The 26,163-nt window shown below is 36.1% G+C and overlaps 1 protein-coding gene across 2 annotated transcripts in view; it reads left to right on the top strand.

The window, feature by feature from the left end:
• Positions 1-11,414, top strand: part of LOC149805906 (cadherin-99C-like) — a 148,808-nt gene extending 137,394 nt beyond the window's left edge. For both annotated transcript variants that reach the window (XM_089950670.1, XM_089950669.1), the window contains 3 exons: positions 7,742-7,864; positions 8,744-8,814; positions 9,452-11,414. In XM_089950670.1, the coding sequence (XP_089806796.1) occupies positions 7,742-7,864; positions 8,744-8,814; positions 9,452-9,704 (447 nt within the window). In that variant the 3' untranslated portion in view covers positions 9,705-11,414. The remainder of the gene's footprint in view (positions 1-7,741; positions 7,865-8,743; positions 8,815-9,451) is intronic.
• The last annotated feature ends 14,749 nt before the right edge of the window (positions 11,415-26,163 follow it).

Here is a 26,163-nt window from a genome sequence, read left to right as displayed (position 1 = left end):
CTTTCTGCCCTACTTGGGCATGCATGTCACACACTGTCATATAGAACAATGCTAGATTGTCAATTTGACAATGACATAACCAGGTACTCCATTGCATTTAAGAGAGATAACTCTACTGGAACTAGACAGGGGTAAGAGTTATCTAGTCACAACAAGCACATTTTCAGCCATGTGTACCATATTTTTAAAAAATCATAAAAAATACAAAATATGATCTAGATAGAAATTAACACAAACTCACATGTTGCCAAGAGGCTCAACATTTTTTTAAGCCAAACAGAAAGTACAACATAATGCACCAATCACAGCTAGTGTTCTTCTTTAATTCTGAATACAACGTTCCATACACCTTAAGCTCCGCCCACCTGGACTTGCTCAGTTGGTACCGTTATACCTTAAAGCTAGGTAAAATTTATTTTAACCGAAAGGTTCTGTATGACGTTTCTGAAATTAGCATAACCTTAATTGTTATCATTAAATTATGTGATAATGGTTCCGAATGCAGTTGGTGCCACATAGGCTTTGATCGTTGGACTTAATGTAAAAACAAATTCTTCGGTTTATGTCTACCTCACTTTTTGTCGTAAATTTCATATGATGATGTTCCAAATAATTTCAAAGCTGACATATCCTATATTATAATGTGAAAAATATAAGGAATATGCCTACCTCAGTTTTATCTTTAATATTATACAATAGTTTAGGTTACCTGGCTTTTATTGTCAGTATCATATAAGTTGACACCTACGTTATTATGATGTAAAATATTCGGAATATACATACTTTTCTGTTTGTATCATTAGACTTAATGTAAACACATTCAAAATATGTCTATATCAGTTTTTATTGTTGAAATCAGGTAAAAGTATAATTTGAAGCCTTATGATATACAATGCAGAGTAAGCCTACCTTGCTTTGTTTTGTTTTGTAAGGGTCTTTTGTTGAGGGAGGGGATAATATCATTTGATATTTTCAGACCATCTTGGTTTTATTGTTATTATCATATAGTAAGTCTGATGCCACCCCCACCCCCCATAATAACGCAAAAATACTCGGAATATTTGCACCCTGCTTTTAATTATTACAATACCGGTGTACAATAAAAAAAGAATCATCATGCGTTCTTTTTCCACTTTCTTATAAAAGAAATTAAACAACTAAGTTTTCTACTTTCTTTCTTCTAAAATGAAAAGAAAAATTACTGTATTTTCTTTTTAGTTTTACAGAATGAAAAGAATGCGTGTTTTGATTAAGAGAATTAAATGCATAGAACTAATTCCCTCGTAGGTCTAAGAGAGTGACCCATACTTCTTACCTTCATTCCAAGGGATCAAAATGGACCCATCCCCTTTGTTATGTTTCATCCTTTAATCCCTAATTAATGCGTCATCACTCTTTTCCAGACGCCTACATCTACAGCAATGGCACCGTATTTGACCGACATTCTCCACAAATATATGGTGAGTTAATTTCACCACAAGGGCATAAAAGATCTATCACTTTTGGATCATGTAGATTTTCTCGTTAACCGAGATCAGTCCGATCTTCATCTATCCAGGTGATTTTTACATCTGAGAATGGAGTTTCTAACCAATCTCAGTCTGGTATGGCCTCATCATGTTCTCATAGTCCGGATCGTCGAACTTGTAAGGTCTACTTCAAGACGTGAATTTCATTTTTGGTATTTCCTTGGCAGAGACAAACCATAAATTTGTGAGTCATGTGATGGTTGCCCAAATGACAAGTAGACCCAGTTAAAAATCAACACAGCCTAGTATCTCCACTGGATTCGCCAGAGAAAATATGTCGGTTAGATGATTTTGGTAATCGTCTTATACGATATTGGAGTCATAGGTTATGTAACCCTAAGCTGTGTTGGTTTTATCTAAATTAGGGGAATGATTTATCACTTGCATAGGGAATCCAGCTGTTAATCCCTAGATGAATTCCCGAGATACGGGTTTGATGTTCAGCATTCCCCTGACATCCTGACATGAATGTGTTTGGGCAACGAAACTGAAGGAGAAAGCAAATTCTAAGTAAATAATGTTTATCTGAGAATAATAATCTGATCACATCACTTAAAGAAACTCCCAAACACCCCAGCACGCTAGCATCCTTGTTGGTATATCTTTCAGCTTAAAATCTAGCAACACGTGGAAGTGGCAAGAGGAGCTAATGGGCAAGACTTGTTGCCTTTGTCTATACGAGATATAGAGAAAAGACGAGATTTCCAAGCCAGTCACCCAGTTGACAACCACACCGTCCATCCAGCCGATAGCCAATCCTACCATCCACTCGGCAGCCACACAGTCTCCATCTAATAACCTAGCCGACCTTCCAGCATATTTACCGGCAATTCATACCGGTTCCATTCTTTATGGCTTACCCATTGTGGAGATAACTAGTACACAGGCCTGTTATTCATGCCATATACATGCATGTTAACAAGACATCAGGCCACATTTGGAATAGTGCCTTTTGAGGTCAACCACCATAGAGAATGTGGGAATAACATCAGTCACAGCGTACTCCTACCTCACCATGGAGTGTACAGAGTTTCAGCTATAAAGCTGCTGAAGAAGAAATTTACCAGGAATATGAGCTGAAGACTGATAAACACATGAGCACGATAATCCATCTATTACAGCAGTTGGTGAACATAAAAATATTTCTGATCATCTCTCGGGCAAATTCTAGTATTCAGGGAGCACCAAGGTTTTATTTTCAAAAAGCCAGCCACATTCTAGGTACGCTGGTACTGCATACAATCGGACACTTATAGTACTGAGTAGCCGATCTTGGACAAGAGCATGACAGCTGTTTGTGTGCAACACCTCTTTATATGAATTGGTTTAGAGTAGTTTCCCATTCTGCTTTCTCGTTAGTGTTGAATATGGTGCTAACGTCTTTGATGATCGATTTAGCGCTGCTTGAAAATGTTCACCTTATTAACAATTTGGACAGTGATCATGCATGGGAGTTTATGGCTAGCATTTCCAAGGCGATTAACAAAGATATGTAACATTTGATGGTTTATGCCTTGGCTGGATCTGCAGATTTGGAAACGGTGAGACGACACAGCTGTCTCCACTCGTCTTCAATACAGCTGCATCATTCCTTCATCTCCGTGTTTCCCTTTGATAAGCCATTACTACTTGGTGGTATAATATATATATATATATATATATATATATATATATATATATATATATATATATATATATATATATATATATATATACACACACACACACACACACCACTCCCTCGATCTCGTGCACATTGGGGTCCAGAAACATCGACAGCACTATAAGTGAGGCGCGAGTTATCGAGGGACCTATAAAATAAGCCCAAAACCAATAAAGTGATTGACGACATAACAGAGAAATAAGTGGGGGGGGGGGTAGACAGATTATACTGTTGAATACTCACTTTATAATCGTTCTGAGATTAAATGTTAATAAATATCTCTTCATAACGGTGTACTTTATTATTTCCTCATAGGACAACATTAATTTCAGGATAAATTACAGTATATTGAGGCGATCATCGAAAACATTATTCCACGTGGTTTCCGTTCGCTTAACATGTGTACCACTTCACACATTGTGTACTACGTCACTAATTTTTATGTTGAATTGGATACATTCTAGTTTTATTCTTTGATCCAAATTAGACGTTTTTTTTTATATACAAAAGATCGCTCTTTTCGAGAAACAGTGTCGATCGAACGATAGATAAATATTTTTGAATGTGATAGAAGTAAAATGGAAAACAAAAAAACCAAGGGTTTCTCAGTACTAACATATTTAATTGGTCAACACATTTAAAACAACGTAAATTAGAACAAGTTAATACTTGCCGTTTGTGCCACGCTTGACAAATATCAATTCACTTTTTGAAAAAAATCAGTTATTTTTTGTGTGTGTGTGTGTTACTCCTTGGTTTCTCTACCGCCGAGCAAAATCCCTGAGATTTCTCAACTGCATGAGCTTTACGTAGTCAACATTTTGGGTCTCCAGCCACCTTATGGCAATATCAAAGTATTTGATTGCTTCCTGTGCAGAGGGGTGGGGGGTGCAAAATCTGTGTCTGCATCACTTTCAACACTTGTGTTACTCCAGTTAGAATCGTCTTCTGCTGCAAATTTGTTCGCTATAGAAATAATTATAGTTTCATCTGACATGTATTCGGCTGTGGGGCAATCATTGTCAGCACAAATCCATTCCTCCATATCATCAAGAGAAATACCCATCTCAGGACCATGAGTCTGTACGAATTTCTCCCAAACAGCCTCGGCATTAATGACATCAGTTTCACTGAAACATTCGAAGTCACTATCATCAGCGTTGTCTCTGTTATTGTTTTGCTTTGCGTCAAAGGCAGCTCCAAGACACTTAATCCAGCACCCGAGGTCTCTTGTAATCAATTTTCCTTTTTAAATGCAACAAACACTTCCCCATGTTGTTGATCAAAACAAAGCCAGCATGTACATGTAATTAGGTGCTCACAGAAGTACTCACGGGTTTCGATGTGACGGTCGATTGACTCTTTTCATGTTTTCAATGAACAGAATATGTTGTGATTATAATGTTTACACTGAAACGGAATTAAAGGATTAGAACGTGACTTTCACACAGGAAGACGTTTAATTGGTGTTTATTTCATTCTCTGTTGCCACCTGTTAGCATTTACCAGAAGTTTTCATTGATCGCTATTTCACCAGACTGTTTATTTACAGTATACTGACAACTATTTATCATAAAAACTTACATAATATATGATATCTTTAAACAGAGGTCTTGCTAGGATTTCAAAATTGGGTCTTTCTGCCTCTGAATTCAATCACTAAATATCAGTACATTTTCTCACTCGGCCGCTAGTCAAAGCCTTTGAACTAGCCGCCTAGCATCATGTTCTTTTTTTTTTTAATGTACTCTTATAAAATGGCAACAGTACATCAAAGAGTCTTTCAGTCACTGAATTCTGTCATTGTAAATATCAGCACAGTTAACTGATCAACACATTTTCCCACAAAGCAGGTGGCTGAAACGGGACCGGCAAATCTTTGAATTTTCCCGCGTACCTATTACATGCGTACGGAGGACTCCCGCCTCAGTGATTTACTGCCTCCCAGATCAAAAATTGGCATCCAAATACGCGTAATTAAGCGTTTTCGAGATCTCTGAAATTAATTCTTCTTTAGAACTTGCAAATTTCAAAATATGGATTATATTTTTACGGGCATTAATCACCATTTTCGATGAGAAAACTAGCAATGTATCAATGTTTAATTTATCAATTCGTATCGTAATTTTTTCATGTTCAGCATATTTTAAAGATATTTTAAATACATTTTCTCTGGAAAAAATCGGTAGCCAAGACGGACACCGCGTTATAAGCGGGATCGCGAGTTATCTGCGCGCGAGTTATCGATTGAGCGGTATATATATATATATATATATATATATATATATATAGAGAGAGAGAGAGAGAGAGAGAGAGAGAGAGAGAGAGAGATAAGAAGGCAGGAAACAGGCTGCCTCTCCATCGTATATTTCCGCAACCTCTTGTGTGTTCTGACTGGATTAGTCTCAGCAGCAAAAGAGAGAAAATCTTCTGCGAAAGCGACTAAACAGTGCCCAAGAGCAGTTTCGACCTTTATGTGATAAATCAGCCCCAAGCTTGTACTGATACTGACATAAATTTTAGCGGTTGATCTCACCTGTTCTTTCAAATGTGCAATTCTATGCAGACACATGTCTGCACAAATCGGTGTACATTTTAGACACTTGCCGGTATTTCTCGTGACTTTTTAATTATGGTGAGCTAAAGGGACCATTTGACAATATGTGAAGTCTGTTTCTCAATCAAATCCTATATTCGACAAGTTGCAAATGCACCTAGAATAACAATCATACCTACTATAGTCAATTACAAATTCATGTTTATTTTGGGCGGCATCTTTGTATATGTATTGTTTTTTAATGCACTGTTGCGCTCTTTTTTGGAGAACTTGCAAAACCATGCAAAGCCACATAAATAGCGGATGTTCCGGTTGGTTTGTTAGTGTATTGACGAAGGAGAAAGTTAAGGAGAATTGTAGCAGAAGCTGCAGAAATTGAAGCACATGGTGCTATTCTAATTGTTAAGTGTGTTGTGATGTGATTTGGATTTTTGACATAGCTTTAACAATTTTTCAGTCATATCGCTACGATGTCTGCAATGTGGCAGTTTATAGTGATGTCTAGCACTGGGGCATCATACTGCAGACATGTAGCATGATGTCCCACCCAGTCACATTATCCTGACACCGGGCCGACCAGTCCTAACACTAACCTCTTAATGCTGAGCGCCAAGCGAGGCAGCTGTTAGTACCGTTTTTGTAAGTCTTTGGTATGACTCGGCCGGGGATCGAACCCACGACCTCCCGCATCCGAGGCGGACGCTCTAACCACTAGGCCACTGGAGCGGTCTAATTGTTAAGACGAATTATGAAGATAGTGTCTTCTATTTCTATCCTGTATGAACATGGTATGACTTGCCACCCAGCTGTCCGCCAAAAACCTGCCTGTCAGTGCCAAACTCCTTCAGGTACGCTTGGATTAATCTGGACGTAGTGGGTGATTCATGATGTTATTCCACCCATCATTATAATGTGAAAGAGACAGCCGATGACGTTTACATCTGGTGAATTTAAGCTGGGTTGCAGAGTTGCCATTCTTGCATTCTTCCCAGGCCCTGATTGATTCGCAGATGCATCAATTGATAAAGGAAGTGACAATGTAGTTGATATTGCGGGAAAAGTTTTGTCAGTACGCCCTTCACAAGCCTCAGAGATTGTTTAGATTTGAATGGGAAGTGTTTCCACCCACTCACACACACACACACACACACACACACACACACACACATGCAGCTCAGTAGGTGCAAATGTCCCACGTATCCGAGCACGGTTTTCAGGCTTGTGGGTCAGGGGGCATGTGGTATTTGTCAGATTTTGATCATCCATATCACAATCCTTTCATTTGCAAGCTCATGTTTAAATGTAGTTTTTTATGAGACCAATAGAACATGCAAACTCAGTCATCTTGAATTTTGACCGTGATCAAGCTTTGCATAAGCAAGACTGGAATATGGTGTTGTCCAGTGGCTGCAGCCCAGACAATCACCAGACCCAGCACAATGATGCCATCACATCCCCTTAAGGGAATGGGTTTAGTGCTTTCGCTGGATTCGCCTAGAGCCTAGACTTGTTATTGATAACAAGTTTATTTTTCTCTGTGTATTGTCGTTGCGATATACAGGATACGTGATTGTCAGTTGTGCTGCTTTCATGTTAGGAGAGCGGATTATCCTTCATATAAGGAATCCAACCATTCTTCCATCAAAAGTTGTTTGTGGTAACGGTAGAATGCGAAGCTTTTTTTCCTCCTATTTCCTATCCTCTTAACATTAATGTGATCGTGAAAGGTGTTTAAGGGAAAAATCAAATTTTTAGTAGATTATGTATCTTTGGGGCAACTTATTAAAATACTGATAAACACACATTCACATAAATGCAAGCATTATCTTTAAGGTATCTCTCAAGCTGAAACTGTGTAAATAACCGAAGCGACTTTGGTGCCGTAAGGAAGTAATTAAACAGATTCATTCCATTCTTCTGTGACCTACATGTATATAGAAGGGAAAAATGAAAATCTTATATTCAGTGATATTTTTTGTTTCTGAATTTTAGATAATAATAAGAGCCAGCGACAAAGGCACGCCTGTCCAGAGCAATACATCACTTTTTCTACTAAATATCATTGCGACAGCATCAGAGGCAGCAAAAACCAGCGATAATTCAAATATTCTCTTGGTTTGGAACACTTTCTTTTACTTTATCTACTAGCTTATTACATTAGTAAATATTCCATACCGCCAAGTTCTTTTCAAGTTAAACAATGATATCACCAAATACTAAAAAAGGTTTACATTCGGAAACAAAAAGTGACATGATGAGCAAAGTCGAAGCTCTTATTCGAAAACCATCACTGTATTTTCATGTGTTTTTAAATAAAGGATGTATTTGAATAGTTGGTGACTTCTCTAACACGAAAAGTCCAAGTGCATTTCAGTCATTTTGTATGCCTCTAAGATCCACACTATATTAGTTCTTGGAGAAGTCCCGAAATGTATGACACTGCTTTTTAAAAAAAATACTCAGATGTTCACCTGAAAAGAGCATAACCAAAACCATAGTGTTCAAAGTTTGTAGAAATGATGTATAGTAACAAATAATTCAGATTTGAACATCTCATGCAAATATCTTAAAAAGCCTCAGATATTTGACATTTAATATTTCAATGAAATTCTTAGTCTTAGCTATACTTGTATGGAATAGAGCTATTTCACAGAATAACAACTACAGATGAATTGAGTAAAAGGGTTTTAATGCAACTGAGAAAATCAGTAGGTAACGAAATACTGAAGACACATGGGAAAGTTTCATTTATTGTTTAAAACTATTGTTGTAATTGATTGTGACCTAAATATAAAGAGAAAACATTATGAGGACCCGAGGGATTTTATTCTATTTTTTAATAAGTCAGATATACACTAATGGGATCATTATTGACTAGATACAGTTTTGATTGTAGAAGAGACACCAATAAAGTTTACCTTTTTTCAGTAATACATTGTCATGCTTATTATCGATAATTGTTTCAAAATCGTACAACATTTACGCTTATTTCAGATTATTGCTGCTTGCGAAGGGGCTGCTCTTGTTACAGTACTTTTCCTAGTTGTAATAATGATCATACAAACGTGAGTAATCATTTTAAGAAATGTTTTTAATGTTCAAGAAATGTTTTCAGTGTTCTTGTATTTACCGCCATTAAATGGTAATCAACAAGTCACATTTAAAGTCAAGCCAATTTACGCCTCAAAAGTGATATATTCAAAATATCTCGAACTATAAAACCAACTTGTCATCCACCCCAGATAGGGTCAAATGAAATTTCTCCTTCCTGCCCAATCAGTTGTGCATTTTGAAAACTTAAACTGCACATTACTAAGCTGAAACAAATGTTTGATTTACGTAGCATTAAAAATCCCAGTATATGTCATGTTTTTCATCCTTCGATAGATGCCCGACTATGGTAACTTCTGATCATTGCATAATAATCGAGGCATAGCAATCTTGCTGTCCTTATGAGTTTATCCGTGGGCTTTCTCAAATTATTTAGCAAGTAATCATATAGATTTAGATTTTAAAAATGCCAATCTTTAATAAAACATTTATACAATGTTATTAGTTCACCAAAGTCAACTTGTAACATGTAATATTTTTGCATAGGAATTGCAGTAGCATGAGAAATATATTTCTTGCAATGAGTGTCATAATGTGATTAAAAGTTTAATTGATAATCGAATTTCTATAAATAATTGATGTAATTTACAGGAAATGTAGGTTTCATTTGAGTGACGGTGCCAATGTAAACAGCCAGCCAAAATCTGCAGCTGGACAGACTGAAACTGAAATTGATGATGGTTGTATTGAGCCAGGTAGAGATGTGAGCAGTGAAACTGAGGGTGTCATGACACAACTGACAAATACATACGATGTGGTGGCTGAAGTAACTGGATACGATGAACTTTTGAGAAATAGAAATAATCTGCCTTATGATTCTATTCAATTAGATGCACGTGTTTAATCTGCATGTAAGTTAGTAATTGGTCTGACATGCTTTTGAGAGAACCAGATTCAAGAATCAAAATAAAATTTACATGTGAAACTATTGTTATATCGACATGACAATATGTTAGCTCATCATTGACTGCGATATTTGTGTATTTTTTCTGCGATATTGGATTATAGAGATTACCTGCTACATTAAAAGGTGAGTCTGTAATCAAAGTAAGTTTTTCAAAATACTCCGAATCATCTTCACGAACAAGAGACAACTTTATTTTGTTCTTGTTTTTAAAATCTATACAATACTTTTCATTGTCAAGCATAATTGTCATATACTTCATCTTTAACATAGTATCCTCTACTGTAATATTTTCCATACTATATTTTTACACAAAATTCTACCATTCCTATCTTTGACACTCACATAAAATTTACTGATTACTGTTTTTCATATTTTATAACTTTGTTAGGCATCAACTAGCAAATGATCTTTGACTCGCAGTTCTTGTATTAGATCTCACATGATGAACTTTTCACCTCTGAGATAAGATCATAGCTGATTCAATATTTTATTATAAATACTAATGCTATTTTGCAAGATATATTTTTGTTTTCATATTTCGCCTCGATCTTTTTATTTATTGCTGATAATACATTACCTGCTCCGGATACTATCAACAATAATGGATTTGATGTTCCTCCTACTGATGATATTCCTGCTGCTGTTAGCATAACCAGGATATAATTGAGAACACTTATTATTTTGCTGCAATATATTCTGGCGTGTGTGACACAATAAAGTTTTTTTTTTATGATAGTACTGGTAGTATTTGATAAACTCGTCTCTGTTGTTGTCTGAGAGACTAGATGATATGTTGTTGAAGTCGATCATCTCTTTTTTTCTCTCATTATGAAACTACTTCAACAAATTTTAGTCAGACAAGTATACTATTGTATAAGTATTTAGAGATGATATTCAATCCATAAAAATTAAAAAGTCGTTATTTGCTGGGTCATTAAGAAAGTTTTATACTTGTCAAATACTTCAGAGGTCCAATCATTATACATTGGATCCGAGAGAACCTCTTCTTTAAAACCTCTGATAGGAGGATTAAATACCTTTAATGACGCAAAACACAATTGACTCTATCACGAGAAATGTTCTCCGTTTCATCGATATAATAAATGACAACGCTTATATCTTGCAAGCTAAAATGACATATTGATTAAGGATTGCAAAAGCTGTAGTAAAACTAATAAAGCCAACGTAAGATTCATCACTCAGTTTTATATCTATGTCGTTGACAGGTAGATGTAGATATCCAACAATCAGCTCCTTAATATTTTTGTATTTTGTTTCTATTAAGCAACTTTTTAACCTCGTTTTTATAGCTTTTAATGCATTTTTTACGTAAATCAGTGGTGGTATAATGTACATTGTAAATTACATTATCAATGTAATAATTGATACTGGTTCATCAAGCGTCCGATAAAATAAATCTTTAACAACATCAATGTAAGATTCAATTCGAGACTCAATATCAGTCAGACAGTGCGTTTAATGCAGCGTTTATCTGATGAATATGATATTTTTTTATCATTCTCGTTAGAGACTCCAGCAATATTAGATATGATGTTGCTAAAAGGTCAGCATCAACACGATCATCTGTCATCTCAAATAACATTGTTATTTATAATTGCTGATACCAAATACACAAAATATTCAGCATTTCGCAAATGTGTCTCTGAGTTTTCGATTTCTCAAAAACTTATTCTTTGTTTCAAATAGTTTGTGAAGCTCATCATGATCGATCTTGTTCTGGCTACTTTCCACCGTGCGATTTTGTATTTACAACATCAGATATGTTGATCGTTAAAAGATTTTCTTTGTCTAGCACTATCAGTGTCTTCGGCAGCAACGATCCAATTTTTAATAGTTGCTCCACACAGATGCTTGGAGGACAATACTTGCTGATGATACCAAAGTCTTTGATAAGTATATTTTATCTGAAGACCTCTCATTCCTGCAGCTCTGACCAAATTGTCTTCGTTCTCAGTTAAATCAAGTGAGTTGAGTGTTAAACTTTTCATTCTGGCAATTGTATTTATGATCTTTGTTAGCACTTTCTGGGTCCAGCTGATAAACATCAGCTGTTGCTATTGCTGTTGCAGGATCAAGTATGAAATTTTAAAACTAATTTTGCGACTCTGATCGATGGAGAATCAATAGACATTATAGATTACAATCACATTAAATCATCAACCAGGTAGAACTGAAACATAGCAAGTCCTGAATAAGGACTTTCTGTGTTGGCAACATAGATTCTGAAATACAGATACGTGTTAACATCAGCGATGGTGAAGTGCTTACTCGTTATATAAACACCTGTCGTGCAATATAACATCCAGGTTGTGTTATCGTTAGATCCGTCTAATCTCCAGTTATAAATGGAGCCAGACTCCAGCATTTAGTCGAGCTCGTAACTGAAATTTTTTACTGCAACAGCTGCTGGACATTGTGTTTTTATCCAAAAGTTACTTGTTTTCCCGTTAGCTATCCACTCTCTTCCTCCAGGTATAGCACTGTTAAACGAAAAAGCATAATTTGGATTATTTCCAGGATATTGTGCTGACACACATGAAACAAAACCCCAGCGATTATCAATATAACCAACATTACTACGAGCTCGTGTTGTGCTACCACTACATACAACAATATCAGCTTGTTGTTTATTGGTAAGATCAGATGCGGCAACTGGAACATATGTTGTTATTTTATTCGCTACCATGTCAATGGTACCTGTGATTGTGCCACCTGTTTTCTTAACGTAAAGTGCATTAGCATTTGAATTTGCTGTTAAAATAGTGCTTTTTGCCGAGGTTATATAAGACGTGTCAACATACGATTTATTTCTTTGATCAGATCCAGCTACAGGTACATGTGTCGAAGTTATCTTATTCAAGCCCATGTTTATTGTGCCAGTTATTGTATCACTGGGTTTTGCTACTCGTAGCGCAGTGTAACCGGTAATCATATCGTCGATGAAATTTTTGTTTGTTAACTCTGATGTTGTTGTTGGAAACGCAGTTGATATTATATTGTTGCTGTCCATGTCGAGATTACCAGTAATAGTATCATCGGATTTTAGTACGAAATTTTGTTTGACAAATTGTACATTTAGTACCCTACTATCATTGGACAGCTGGGTATTATCAAGCTGAGTATTGTATAATACTTTACCTCCCATATTAATTTACCCTGTCATTGCACCTTTTAATTGATCATAAGATACTGCATCTGTTGGTTCACTCAAAGGAAAATCTAATGGAATTCTTGCTATTTTACCACCATTAGTAAATATGATTGTACCAGGTACTGTATCTCCGGTTTTAGGTATTTTTGTATTTGCCACTGTGTTGAGCTGGTTTCAACTTACCGCCTGACTAAGATTCTGATTTGCTGGTGGATAAAATGTTTCTAGGTTTATTATTCGCTCACCTGTGATGTTTATTCACCAGTTATTATTCCTCCAGCAGGATATCAGATACAGCTGTGCTGTGGTTAGCTGATTGTGACTTACAGCTTGTGTATTATCAGTGCTGACAAGTTGATATGTTGTTTGTAAGTTTATTTTTTGTTTCCTGACATATTAATTTTGCCTGTCTTTGTGCCACCAGTCAACAACAACTTGTTGCTGTGTAGTATTGTTAGTTGATTGTAACTAATTTAAAGCTTGTGTATTGTCAGCACTTGATGTTTCTAGCGGATATGATGTTTCTGAGTTTATTATCTGCTTACCTGACATGTTAATGTTACCTGTTATCATCCCACTGCACAATGACAACCTGCAGTCGTTAACCCCGCTTAGCCAATCATAACTTTCAGCTTGTGTGTTATTTACGTTGAGAGGATGACGTGTTGTTTCTAGATCTAATACTCGTTGCCTTGACATGATGAGATTACCAGTCAATGTAGCACCAGATCGCGTTTGAGATAGTTTGTTAGATCTACGTTTGTTTTAGTTGTAGTAATTTCAGTAGACCAACTACTTACCAATGTTTTTCCAATTTTTGTGTAGTAGCTCATGTTAGTTTGTTATCTGATAAAATGTTGTGCACACTCTATATACAAAATGAGCACCATCAACTTTGACACCGAGTGAGTAATAAAAGACAGAGACAACTATCACACTGTGATTCTTTGATAGTTGGTCGAACTGGATCTGGTAAAACAAACTTGTTAATGAACCTATTGTTGAATGACATTTTTAACTACCATTGGGTTTATATCCATATTATCAACCCCCAGCAAGACAAATACAATTTGTTGAAAGAGTACAACTAGAAACTAAAAACTGAACTTGGTGCTGGCAAGGATATATTTGTCATAAGACAACCTGAAGATCTTGTCCCTGTTGGAGATCTCGACTCAGACAATCATAGAATTATTGTATTTGATGACATCCAGTTGAGTACTAGCGAGATGGATAAAATAAAATCTTACTTTTCTCTGTCAAGAAAGAGAAAATGTAATGCAGTTTATCTTTCCCGAGATTTTTATGAAGTCGATCGTTTTATTAGAAGAAATACAGGCTGTTTTATACTATTTACTGGACTAGATAACATTGATGTGCAAAATATAGCACGAGAACAATGCTGTGAGGTTTCTAAGGATAAATTTATTGATCTTTATCATGAAGCTACAATTGAGCAGCGAGGTGCTCCAACGCTTGTATCCGAGAGAAAGCATAGTTTTTTCCTGTTTAACAAACTTGCTCGAGATCCCAATCATATGTTTCGTTGTAGCATCGATACGTTTTCTTGATTGTTCGGATAACTAAACAAATTAATATGACATATAACAATAATGGACAAGAAATGGATAGATCTTCTGAAAAATACGTGGCAGCAAGATCTGTGTTTAAGAAAAAAGTTAACCAAGCACGTGTTGGACAACAGCAATCTGAAGAGGAAACCTCGAAACTTGCTAAACCAATCACCGAGTCTGTGCTTGGCAAACTACCTGGTATTGACAAAATATCACCAGAGGAAGCGGGGAAAAAAAGAAAAAGGATTGATTGGTCTTATTAAGGAAAAACAAGAGAAAGTTTCTGAGAATTTCGTTGCATAAACTACCTCTGAACTTAAAGATATAAACAAAAATTAGTATCTGATACTCATAAAGAAAAACCGGTGGCGTCATCGTATGAAATTTTGTTAAGATAAAGCGCCTACAACGTTACAGATCTAAACAAAAATATAAACTATCTTTTAACCACTGGCAGCAACGGTATTTCATCTGATAAGTTTGAAATAATTCCAAACTAACACGTTACGAGCAAGAATAACACTAAAAAACTTCTTCATCGATTTTAGTAAACAAGATACAATTGGATTATTGCTTTTATTTAAATAAATAGCAGTATGGATCTGCAACAATTGCATCAGTATCTTATGAAGGAGAGTCAGCTGTCAACATCACATGTGAATACTGTTCTGATAAACTGCTCGACTGCAACAGGATCTTACGCAGCACTAGGTAGCCAAGGACGAACGATTTATTCTTTAGTCCAGATGTTCCACCAGGTTCGTTACTGCAAGTCAATCCAAAATAAATGATATACCATCCAGTCAGCTTTGAAAATCAGATATCATCTATCACAATGACACTGACCCGTCTGGGAGACGGATAGATCTCAACAACGAAATTGTGACTTACTATCTACATCTGCAATCGGTCAGCTAGCTGACCACAAATAACTGACCACGGTTTAACCAACCACTGTCAATTATATCAGACACTTTATATAACAAAATGAAGCACCTAAAAACTTATCGTATACAAATCATAGGTGGTTTCTTTGGAAACATCTAAAACAAAGTTGCAAATATACCTGGTATAGCTTACAAATAGCACCAATCGCATTAGACGCATCAAAAGGTTTTGCAACAGGAACCGCATCTGCAGCAGGAACATATGTTGGACTAAAGATCGCTGATAAAATTAAAGGCGCTCAAACTACAGCAGATATAAAACAGGTTATTTCTGAAATGGCACCAACATCAGAAACAATACGGGTGTTGATAACAACAAAATAAATTGCTGTCTCCTCCCGGCAAAGAAATTGTTAATGTTAAGAAACTAGTAACACGAGCTAGATCAAAACCTGATGTTGCGGCATTCTAGTGATTTTGTCTAAGAATTACAATAAAAAATGTCGATGAAAACTTATCTTGACCTCATCGAGTAAATAACGGTAGATGACTCAACAACAGAGTTTGAGTACATCGAATATCTCGACGAGAACTCAAATGAGCTTAACAAGATGGGAATCAGAACATGTAATACTCGAGACGATGATGTGTTTCTGTTGCCTAATAAGGCTGTACTTGAAATATGAATAAGTGTAAGAACAGCTGTAGGTGGTGATATTGGAGCCGATGTGCAGAGAACGCTTATTAACAACGGCTGAAGTTTGTTAAAAAACGCACGATATCAACTAGCAAATCAAACAGTATATATTTCCATGCACTTGCCAATAGCAAATACTATTCTCAGCGTGGTGTCGTTCAGCGATGATTATTTGAGATCTGTTGTAATGAATATGCTATGGTTTAAAGATACTGAAGTAGGTACAGCTGCAGTAGATGAATTGGTTAGAGCAGCTGTAAATTCTCCAGTTACCCGAGCTGACGACGGAACTACAGGTACACATGTAAACAATTATTTGGCTCCGATTAATCTCCAATGTAGAACAGCTGCAGCAGCTGATAATGCAGAAACAAATGTGAGAAATGCTCTGATAGGTCTTTATAATGCGATTGGAATTAAACCACCAGCTAATGATGCTAATACAGTTGCGTTATTAGCAAAAGCTCGATCTATTATTATCGTGTTTCAGGCTATTTTTCATAATGAAGGATATGTTAAACGAAGAAAGCTTACAGATGCATCAGGTCAGGTTACATTGATGATTCCGCTTAGTACAATATATGGCTTTTACAGGGATTACAACAAAGAATTTCGTGACGCTAACAGAAACGTGTATCGAGCGGAAATACATCTGATGGAGGCTGTACATTAGTATCAAGAGCAGATACCGGATCTCAAATTTCAATCGAAGAGTTTCAAACTCTTTATGCGGTATTTCATTTTGACATATTGAAACATTCTGAACGAGCTATTGGATCAACCGCTAACATTGAAGTAACATGGACGTTAGGAGCGGCTCCATTAGCCATTCTATATTATGCTTTTGCGCTTTTAACATCTGACACATATATAACAACTGATGATGTACGAGGTAGGATGATGGTACAGGTATAGACTGCTAGCAGTTCAATTGTATCTGTCAAAATTTATAATGAAATATATTTTACGTGAGATAATATACCTATCACAGGGACAAATACAAAAACTAGCATGAGCATTATCTAAACGAAGAACAGCTTCACTAAAAATAGATTTTGATATTATGGGAACATTAACGAAATTGTTACTGACACAATCACATATTAACAAAATACTCAATCGCGAGCGATCCATAAAACTTTTCATACTCGATCTATGTTTGACACAGATCACTGCGATGGGTCACTTTGCGATCTCCGGAGGATCAATCCTAACAGCGATAGAGACTGTGGCACGAACACAACTGCCAAAGATATTGCCTGTTCTTGGAACATTAAGTATAGCTGCACCATCAGGTGCTATATCAGGAACAACGAAAAAAGCCATGTCTGTTAACGAAGTCGTAAAACGATTGCGTTTCGGTGAAGGGATCAAACAATTACTGTAACGTGGGGTGCTTTGCACTGGACTGCTCGGTGGTCTCAGTTTTATCTGCATGATATTATAAACAAAGTACACGACACGATTTAAGATCAAAGCGGGTTCATATGTACACTGCTAGCTTGAACCGCTTCACATTCTTAATTTTATCTGACATGAAAAATAAAAATGTAAACTTGCTGCCTCAGATGTAGAACCAAAACTGAAAACGTCAATGAAACAAAAGAAAAGACTATCAAGAAAAGATTAATGTTAAAAAGTATGTATTCGTTATGTGGTATGCAAAAGAGTATGTTTCCTGAACAAGCACATGATACCGTTACTGGTAATGGAGTTAATGGTGGTTGTGCGATACCTGATTGTGTACCTGGAGTGCAAGGTAAAGTTATTTTAGTCGATGACTAAGACATAATGAAGCAAAGTTGTAGTTGTGATCATCATGATCACCATCTGTGCCGTGAGCAAAGTAGAATAATAACATTCTGCAAGATCGGGTCTTGATATACATACAGTTATTGACAAATTACCAAAACCTGGTAGTGGTTGAACATTGCCGGGACATAAATATATCGGGCCGTATAATCCACTTGATCAGCAACTTGATGGTGACGACAATCCATTACCAGGGCAAGAACCTTACAATGGCGTTGATGCAATTGCGAGTTACGGGAAGATGCCAATTGGTGTGCAAGCGTCAGAGCACCTGGGCTACTGGCCTCGTATAAATTATAGACAGGATGTGATTGAAACTCATCTTGCAGAGACAGGTTTGAGATATTGTTGTAAGTGACCTGATCACTCACATGAAAAACTTGTATGCCATCTGTGATATCATCGTTGAACAGCGCCCAGATACATTCATGCAAAAAGATTTCCTTATGCTCTGCATCATCTTCACATTTCACTCCAATTGTATAGCCAGCCGGAGTTAAAACTCCGATCGAATTTTTAGTTCTGATGTTTATCACAACACCAAGTTCATTACCACCGAAGAGATTATATCTGGGACGAACCCAGAACATTTCTTTATACCTTGCAAGATTGCTCGGTATGAGTGGCATCTGGCATAAATTTTCCATTATATATATTGCAGTTTTTCTAATCTCTAATTGACAATGTTCACATCACACTCAATTAAAGAAAAAACTGTAGTAAGACAATGTGGAAACTAGTTGATAGAGCAAAACGAGGTTTAATGCGGATATCAAAATATCAGCCTAACAAATTGTAACAGCATTTGCTTGGTTCGATAACAGCTGGAGATTTGATAACAAAGTTTTCTAGCAAATTTCTCTGCCACCAATTTGTATCATATGTTACTGACAACTATTAAATCTGAGCTTGCCGCGCACAATGGTCTGAAAATTATTGTGTAGTTTTATGTTCGTTTTTCAAAGCTAAATATATTGTCGGAGCAGCTTAAGTCTCAACAGCAACTAGAAGAACTTGCCGATCCTTACATAACATCTAGATCTCGTTGAATTGTAACAGGAACATACTTGATATCGTTATCAGATGAAATACTTCATTAAATACGGAAACAATCGATGAGTACACATCATCAAGTTCAGGTTGTTGGCTCGATAAAATAACAGAAATTTTATTCCACTCTGTGAAATATATTCCACTATGAGGTAGTTCGTATGTCGAGCTTCCAGCTAAAATAAAAGACTCGAAATGCTATATAAATGTCAAGAACAGCGACAAAAATATGCTGACATAATTTCAAATTAAATTTGTCAAATTAATCATTTAAATTTTATCAAGATTGACTTTCCTATTGCTGAGAAACAAATTTCAAAGTTAAAGATACAAAATAACCTCCTTTTAACAGGAGATATTAAAGTCTTTGGAATCGATGATGAATCAAGATATATCAGAGATCGAGTATCACAGGCAACAACAAAAATTCTTTTTTTTTAAATCACTGCTCGTGAATAATTTAAAAAAACTGATGAGTTAGTCGGAGGACACTTTAAAAAAACACAAAGAAATATTTCTACGTCTGATGTTTGCATGGATGTAAGTCTCGACATCTCAAGTATTGCTCTAACGTGAAAACATTGCAATTTACAAACCACAGACACAAGATGAAAGTGCCTTTTATAATCTATCAAGAGTTTTTAGTCTATTTTACTTCCAGTGCTAGGAGTAGCAAATAACCCTAATAAATCTTCGACAAGAAAAGTACAAGAGCATGTTCTGTGTGGAGTTGTTTATAAAGTTGTTTATGCTATTCATACAAATTTACTGAATCCAATAAAAACTATTATCATGGAGCTGATCCTGCGATTTGGCTTTTGAAACATCAGTGCAGTTGATGTCATCATGATATTGCTTAGAAAGACAGCAGCAATGAAACCGCTCACAATAAAACAAGAAAACGACATTGCAACAGCAAATATTTCATATTTGTTATCGACAATTTTGATCTGACCATGTGAAAGATTGTTGTCACATAACTGGAAAGTATTGCGGCGTAGCACACGATAAATATAATTTAAAATATACCGCACCAAATTTCATTCCTGTCGTATTTCATAGTTTCCGAGGATATGACGCTCATATAATGACAGAAGCGTTCAGAAACAAAGACATTATACACTGACTAAAAATAAACAGCAACGACAAAATAAAATGTATTCCAAATAACACTGAAAAGTATATGTCAGTAACTCTTAGCAAAATAAGATGTATTGATAGTTTGTAGTTTATGGCAGCATCGTTGGACGAGTTAGTAAAAGGCTGCTGCAAGTTTGACAATCTTAGTGAGCAATTTGGTAAAAAAAAATAATATAAAAAAAGAACAATTGATAAGAAAATATATATTTCGTTATGAGTACCTTGATGATTGGAATATATCTGATTAAACAAGTTTACCTGACAAAGAATCGTTTTATTTTAGATTAAATCTTGAAAGTGTCAACGTTGATGATCATAATTATGCTAAGTCGATTTGGAATGAATTTCCTTGTAAAAATTGCAGTGATTATTATGGTCTGTACCTGATGACTGATGTGCTGTTGCTGGCAGATATATTCGAGAATTTCAGAGGTGTTGGCTCTGATAACTATGGATTCGACCCAGCTTGGTAGTATTCGGCACCATGATTAAGTTGGGGCGCGTTACTGTAACATAGCAAAATAAAACTGGAACTGCTGACAGACCTGGATATGTTCTGATTTCATCGAGTGAGGAATCCGAGGCGGAATAAGTGTCATAACAAAATAATATGATATTACTAACAACAAATATTTACCCGATCATGATAAGACAGCACCATCAAGTTTTATAACCTATCTTGACGTTAATATTATTTAAGGGGCCAGTGGACCAGCGAAGAATGTTTTCTCAAAGAAACATAAAATCATAATGGACGACATCAGTTATTTTGTTTAAGTTGATCTTGACTATCCTGCTGAGCTTAATGGTAAACACAACGACTATCCTTTTTGTCCAGAGTCGATGTTGATAGATTATAGTTTATTATCTGATAAACAACGAAATTATTCACAGGATAAATCTATCACAAACAAGTCTGTTATAAATAACTCTATTGTTCATAAGCTAGTTCCTAATCTGCTAGATAAACGTAGATACGTTTCGCATTATAAAAAACTGAAATAGGCACTTGATCATGGGATAACATTAAGAAAAGTGTATCGAGCTCTAAAGTTTAATCAGCCATGTTGGATGAAAGCTTATATCGACTCCAATACTAACTTAAGAGAAGTTGCAACAGCAACATTTGAGAGAGAAAAAACTTTTTTCAAGTTGAGGAACAACAGAGTCTTTGACAAAACCATGGAAAATATTAGAAAGCAAGTTAATTTTGAGATTGTTAATAAATTTGAACGTCCTAATAAACTTGTTGCATCTAAGATAGTGCTAGTATGAACATTTTTAATGAAAATCTTGTAGTTGTCCATAAAAAAGGACAAATCTAAATTTGAATAAGCCAGTTTGTATTGGAATGGCAGTACTTGAGATATCAAAGACGTTGATGTAATCTTTCCACTACGACTTTGTTAAGGGTAAGTGGCCAGATTCAGAGCTGTTATTTACTGATACGGACTCAATAATGTATAAGATAGAATATGATGATATTTACAGCGAGTTTTACGATAATCGAGAATTATTCGATCTTTCAGGTTATCCGAGAAACAGCGGGTTTCGTTTTGACAGTAACAAAACGTTATAGGAAAGTTTAAAGATGAAACAAACTTTGTTCCTATCGTTGAGTTTATCAGATTATGAAACTTATCTGATAGTAAAATAAAACAACGAGCAAATGGTATTAAAAGAAATGTAGTAGGTAAAGTAAATGGATTTGATAATTATAAAGCTGCGTTAGACTGGTTTTCTAGTTATGTAGAGACGATGACAATAAAATCTAATCGTCATAACATTGAAACAGATGTTATCATAAAATCCGGGTTATGTAACTTAGATGATAAGCGATATTGTTCCGATGGCATCAACACAGTCGAGTTGGGTTATAAAAAGTCTGTCAACGTTGACTTCACCAAGGTTGATTTTTTAGGACTGGTTAGTACAGTACAATTTTCTTTGAATGTTAGGTGTAGTAAAATAAATGTTTAAAAAATATGATAAAAATCGCATTAGTCTTATATAAAGGGATTGTTTCTGGGTCAAACACTATTTTGTGAAACGACAGATTGTGTTTTTCATTGTGGTCCTCGAGCTGGTAATCGATGATTAAATCGATTTTGTTGCCTCAACAAACAAAGTTTTTTTTCAAATATGTTTTGCTAGTCATGGGTGCCTATAGTAAGGAGGAGATCGTCCCAGTACAAAATAGGGTTTTGAGCAAGAAACCCGTTTAAGACTACTTGGATTTCCTAATGTGAAGTTATTTATTAAACTTAGATATCATATTTCATTCAGAATCTACCATATTAAATTTAAAAAGTTATGAAATTGAATAAAGGACAGTCTGAAATCTGAAAACATGTGTGAATGCACTGTTTCTATAATCATGTAAATGTATGCTACAGTTCATGTCCCATTGCCGCCGTTTATCATAAAGTTCACAATTCTTCCAATCTAACTAAAGTTTGGAAGAATGCAAATTATCTGTTAAAAAAAAAGCTATCTGACTTAAACCGTTCTTTGAAATAATCAAGATGATAGGTTTAAACGACGTTCAGATATTGTTTAAATTAAGATGCACCACCCCTTAATTCAATCAGAAAGTAGTGATGTGATACATTCGACAAATTTCATCAATTCCGTTATTGACTATTTTAAGAATAACAACATTCGCACTTGGCGCACAATTTGATTCGAGAGGGTGTAAAGAGGCAAGCCAATTTTTTTCATTGGATCTGAAAGTGAAAGCATGCATCCGATAAAAATAAGATTCGGCTAAATATTGGTGATTAGGTGCGACGCTGGAATACTTTGAAGCGTGAACATGGGCTGAAGACAATCCAACATAGCATCGTGAGTAGTGAAGGGGGATATTATAGGGTCTATGGGATTTATCATTAAAAACACCCTTGGGAACATATAGGGTCTATGTAAATTTAACATGGAGAAAAATCGTGGGAACATATAGGGTCTATGGGATTTAACATGGAGAAAAACCCTGGGACAATATAGGGTCTATGGGAATTAACATGGCCAAAAACCCTGGGACAATATAGGGTCTATGTATATTTAACATGGCCAAAAAAAACCCTTGGGACTGTATAGGGTCTATGTAAAATTGAAACATAAAAAAATAAAAAATAAAATAAAAAAAGGGGTAGGCAATGGAAAGGCTATCTCTTTTCGAGAAATATGGCTGGCCCTGAAAAGGGCCTTTGGGTTTTCTTCTAATTTCTTCTTTTCCTCCACCAATTTCTTATTTTATCTCCTACACTCTTGTTTTCTTTCTTTTTTTTCTCCTCCTCTTCTTTCTTCTTCTCTTCCTCCTCTTCTTTCTTCCTCTTTTCATTTTCTTCCTCTTTTTCAATTTTTTCGTTCCATTTGCGTATTCTTATTCTTTCCTCTTCATCCTCCTTCTCCTCCTTTATCTCTTTCATAACGCAACTAATCTTGTCCTTTGCTTTTCTTAAGTTATTAATTTCCATCTTTACACGATGGGGACTATAGGAATAATGGTCTTCAACCAGTCTTATTAGCATCTGTTCCATTATTCCTAAGTTGTCTAAAACGTCTTGCAAGGTTTGTATTTTGTCCATTTGGTTTGACGCCATCTTCTTTTTATTCTTTGCAGAATGGTTTGAACGACGAATACTGTGGGTTCTTATACGAAAAGCCCGGACGTGATGGAAAACATCCCCCAAAAAACATAAAATGGATCTTACCTAGATGATGACCCAACATCGCGCGGACGTGAAGGAAAACATCCCCTACTTTCTCATTTCATATAATCAAACCCGAACTATACTCTCCACATACGCTAAGAAACAATAAAGAAACCCATAATCTACTATTCACACAAACTTACGTTATCACTTACAAACACTAACACAACCACACAAACACACAAACACATACCCTCACAATATCTTAATAAAGAGTTAGTGTTTATTTTCACACTACTCTACCTACACACATTGGCAAATTAATAGTTATTTCTTTTCTAGAGTATTGGGTAGCCCTGAAAAGGGCTGTTTTTTGAACTCCTGATGCACCTATCTAATGGTTGCACCGTCCTGGCCTGGCGCCACACACGCATCTTCTTCCCCAGTCTTCTTTCACCTTTCTTCTGGGGAGCGCAGAGGGAGGATGATTCGCTTCAACACCCCAATCCTCTGTCTCGGGAATATTGAACGACATCCTCTCTTCTCTTTTCTTTTCCTCTTCTTCCCTCTCTCTTCTCTCCTCCTCTTCCTTCTTTACTCTTGCTTCTTCTACTATAGCCTCCGCTGATAGTTCGTTTACTATGCGCCTGGCATATTCCAGGTGCATCTGGAGTTCTAACAGTTTCACTATTCTGCTATTCATTCTTGTGTTGATCAATCAACAAGGGTAGCTTGACTGCCCAGCGAGTTTCAATTTATACTGAAAGCGCGGACGTGATGGAAAACATCCCCTAAAAACATAAAATTCATCTTACCTAGATCATGACCAAAAAACAACAACGCGCGGACCTAAAAGAAACACTCACTCACTTTTTTATGCTACCCATCACTATTATAAAATTTTTTATAAATCACTTCAATAGACTATTTACATATGCAAAGCAATCCAGTCTAACCCCAAATATACACCTCCAACACCAAAATAAACATCATTTTAATCTACTACCCATACCAACTTACTTAACAACTTACTAACACAAACACACAAACACATACACTTCCACTATTAATAAAGAGTTAGTGTTTATTTTCACACTACTCTACCTACACACATTGGCAAATTAATAGTTATTTCTTTTCTAGAGTAATGGGTAGCCCTGAAAAGGGCTGTTTTTTTGTTTTGCTATGGCTTTCTTTTTTAGTTTCTAAGAATGCGATGTCCTCTGAGGATAGACTTTCTGGCGATAGGTCTGCTTCTTCGGAAAGAGAAGAAGAACTCTTTGGTGTCGATACGACAATCGACAAAGCCTCTGTCAGCTTCAGGTTGCTGCTGTTGTTGCTGCTGTTGCTGCTGTCTCTGAAGTCTGTACTTCTCTGTCCATTCTTCTTTTTCCCTGTTCATTTCTTCTCTGAAGAGCTCTTCTATCAGGTCTTCAGTGACTTTTAACATTCTTACATTCTCTATTTCTTCTGGCTTCGGTATCAGACTGTGTCTGACCCTATGCAGATTCACGTAGGCTTCGTTGAGCTTAGCTAGTTTGGAGCACATCTTCTTAGGAGGATGAGTCGACAATGGATGGTTAGACTGGGAACAAACCGGTTCTTAAAGTCAAAGCGCGGACGTGAAGGAAAACATCCCCCTACACGGTTTTCTAGTCGCAACGTTCAGTGAGTGTCATGAGAGGGATAGTAAGAAATGAAAGAGCATCAATCCAACATTCTTATAGCTAAACAAACCACAAAGGCATTTTTTTTCAAAACACAACATTTTTTATTCAAAAATCATTTAACACTAAACAACAACTCTAACATTTTTTAACAATAATCCAACACTATAACATCAAACAATTTTTTTTCAAATCACTAACATTTTTTCTCAATGTACAATCTACTTTAAACAAGGCTGACAACGTTGTGAATGAAATTGTGATTTCCACTGTTGGAAATCATTAGGCCATTGATGGACACTACGTTTTCTAGCTTGAGACAAAAGATAAGCATAATGGTCACAAAACCATCGATCTACTTTCGCATCGTTTCTAGCAGAAGAACGAGGGTCAAAATGAGTCACTAAATGTTCTAAGGAATAGCCCAGGCTGCGATGATGCAGAAAATACACACAGTACTGTCCACACACCAAGGAATCTGTGCCTTGTAATTTCACGTTATTGAATCGGGTGGTCTGAGCATTTCTTCTCATAAAGTCAATGATATCGTCTTCCAAAGGGGGCAATCCGTACGAATCGAAATATTCCACACATCCTTCTTGAGGAAAGTAGACGGCTACCCAGTGGGTTCCTGGGAGATGACTGTCGTCCGTGTTGATCACGTAAGCTTGATGATCTTTAGGTTTGCGATGAGGGAGTTCATCTTTAGCACAGACGACAGGATTCCAAGAAGCCGTATATGAA

The sequence above is a fragment of the Sinohyriopsis cumingii genome, chromosome 2 (genome assembly GCF_028554795.1).
Source record: "Sinohyriopsis cumingii isolate HCF-2022 chromosome 2, ASM2855479v2, whole genome shotgun sequence".
Lineage (NCBI taxonomy): Eukaryota > Metazoa > Mollusca > Bivalvia > Unionida > Unionidae > Sinohyriopsis > Sinohyriopsis cumingii.
The sequence above is the reverse complement of the archived record's forward strand: the minus strand, read 5'-3'. Positions and strand labels throughout refer to the sequence as shown.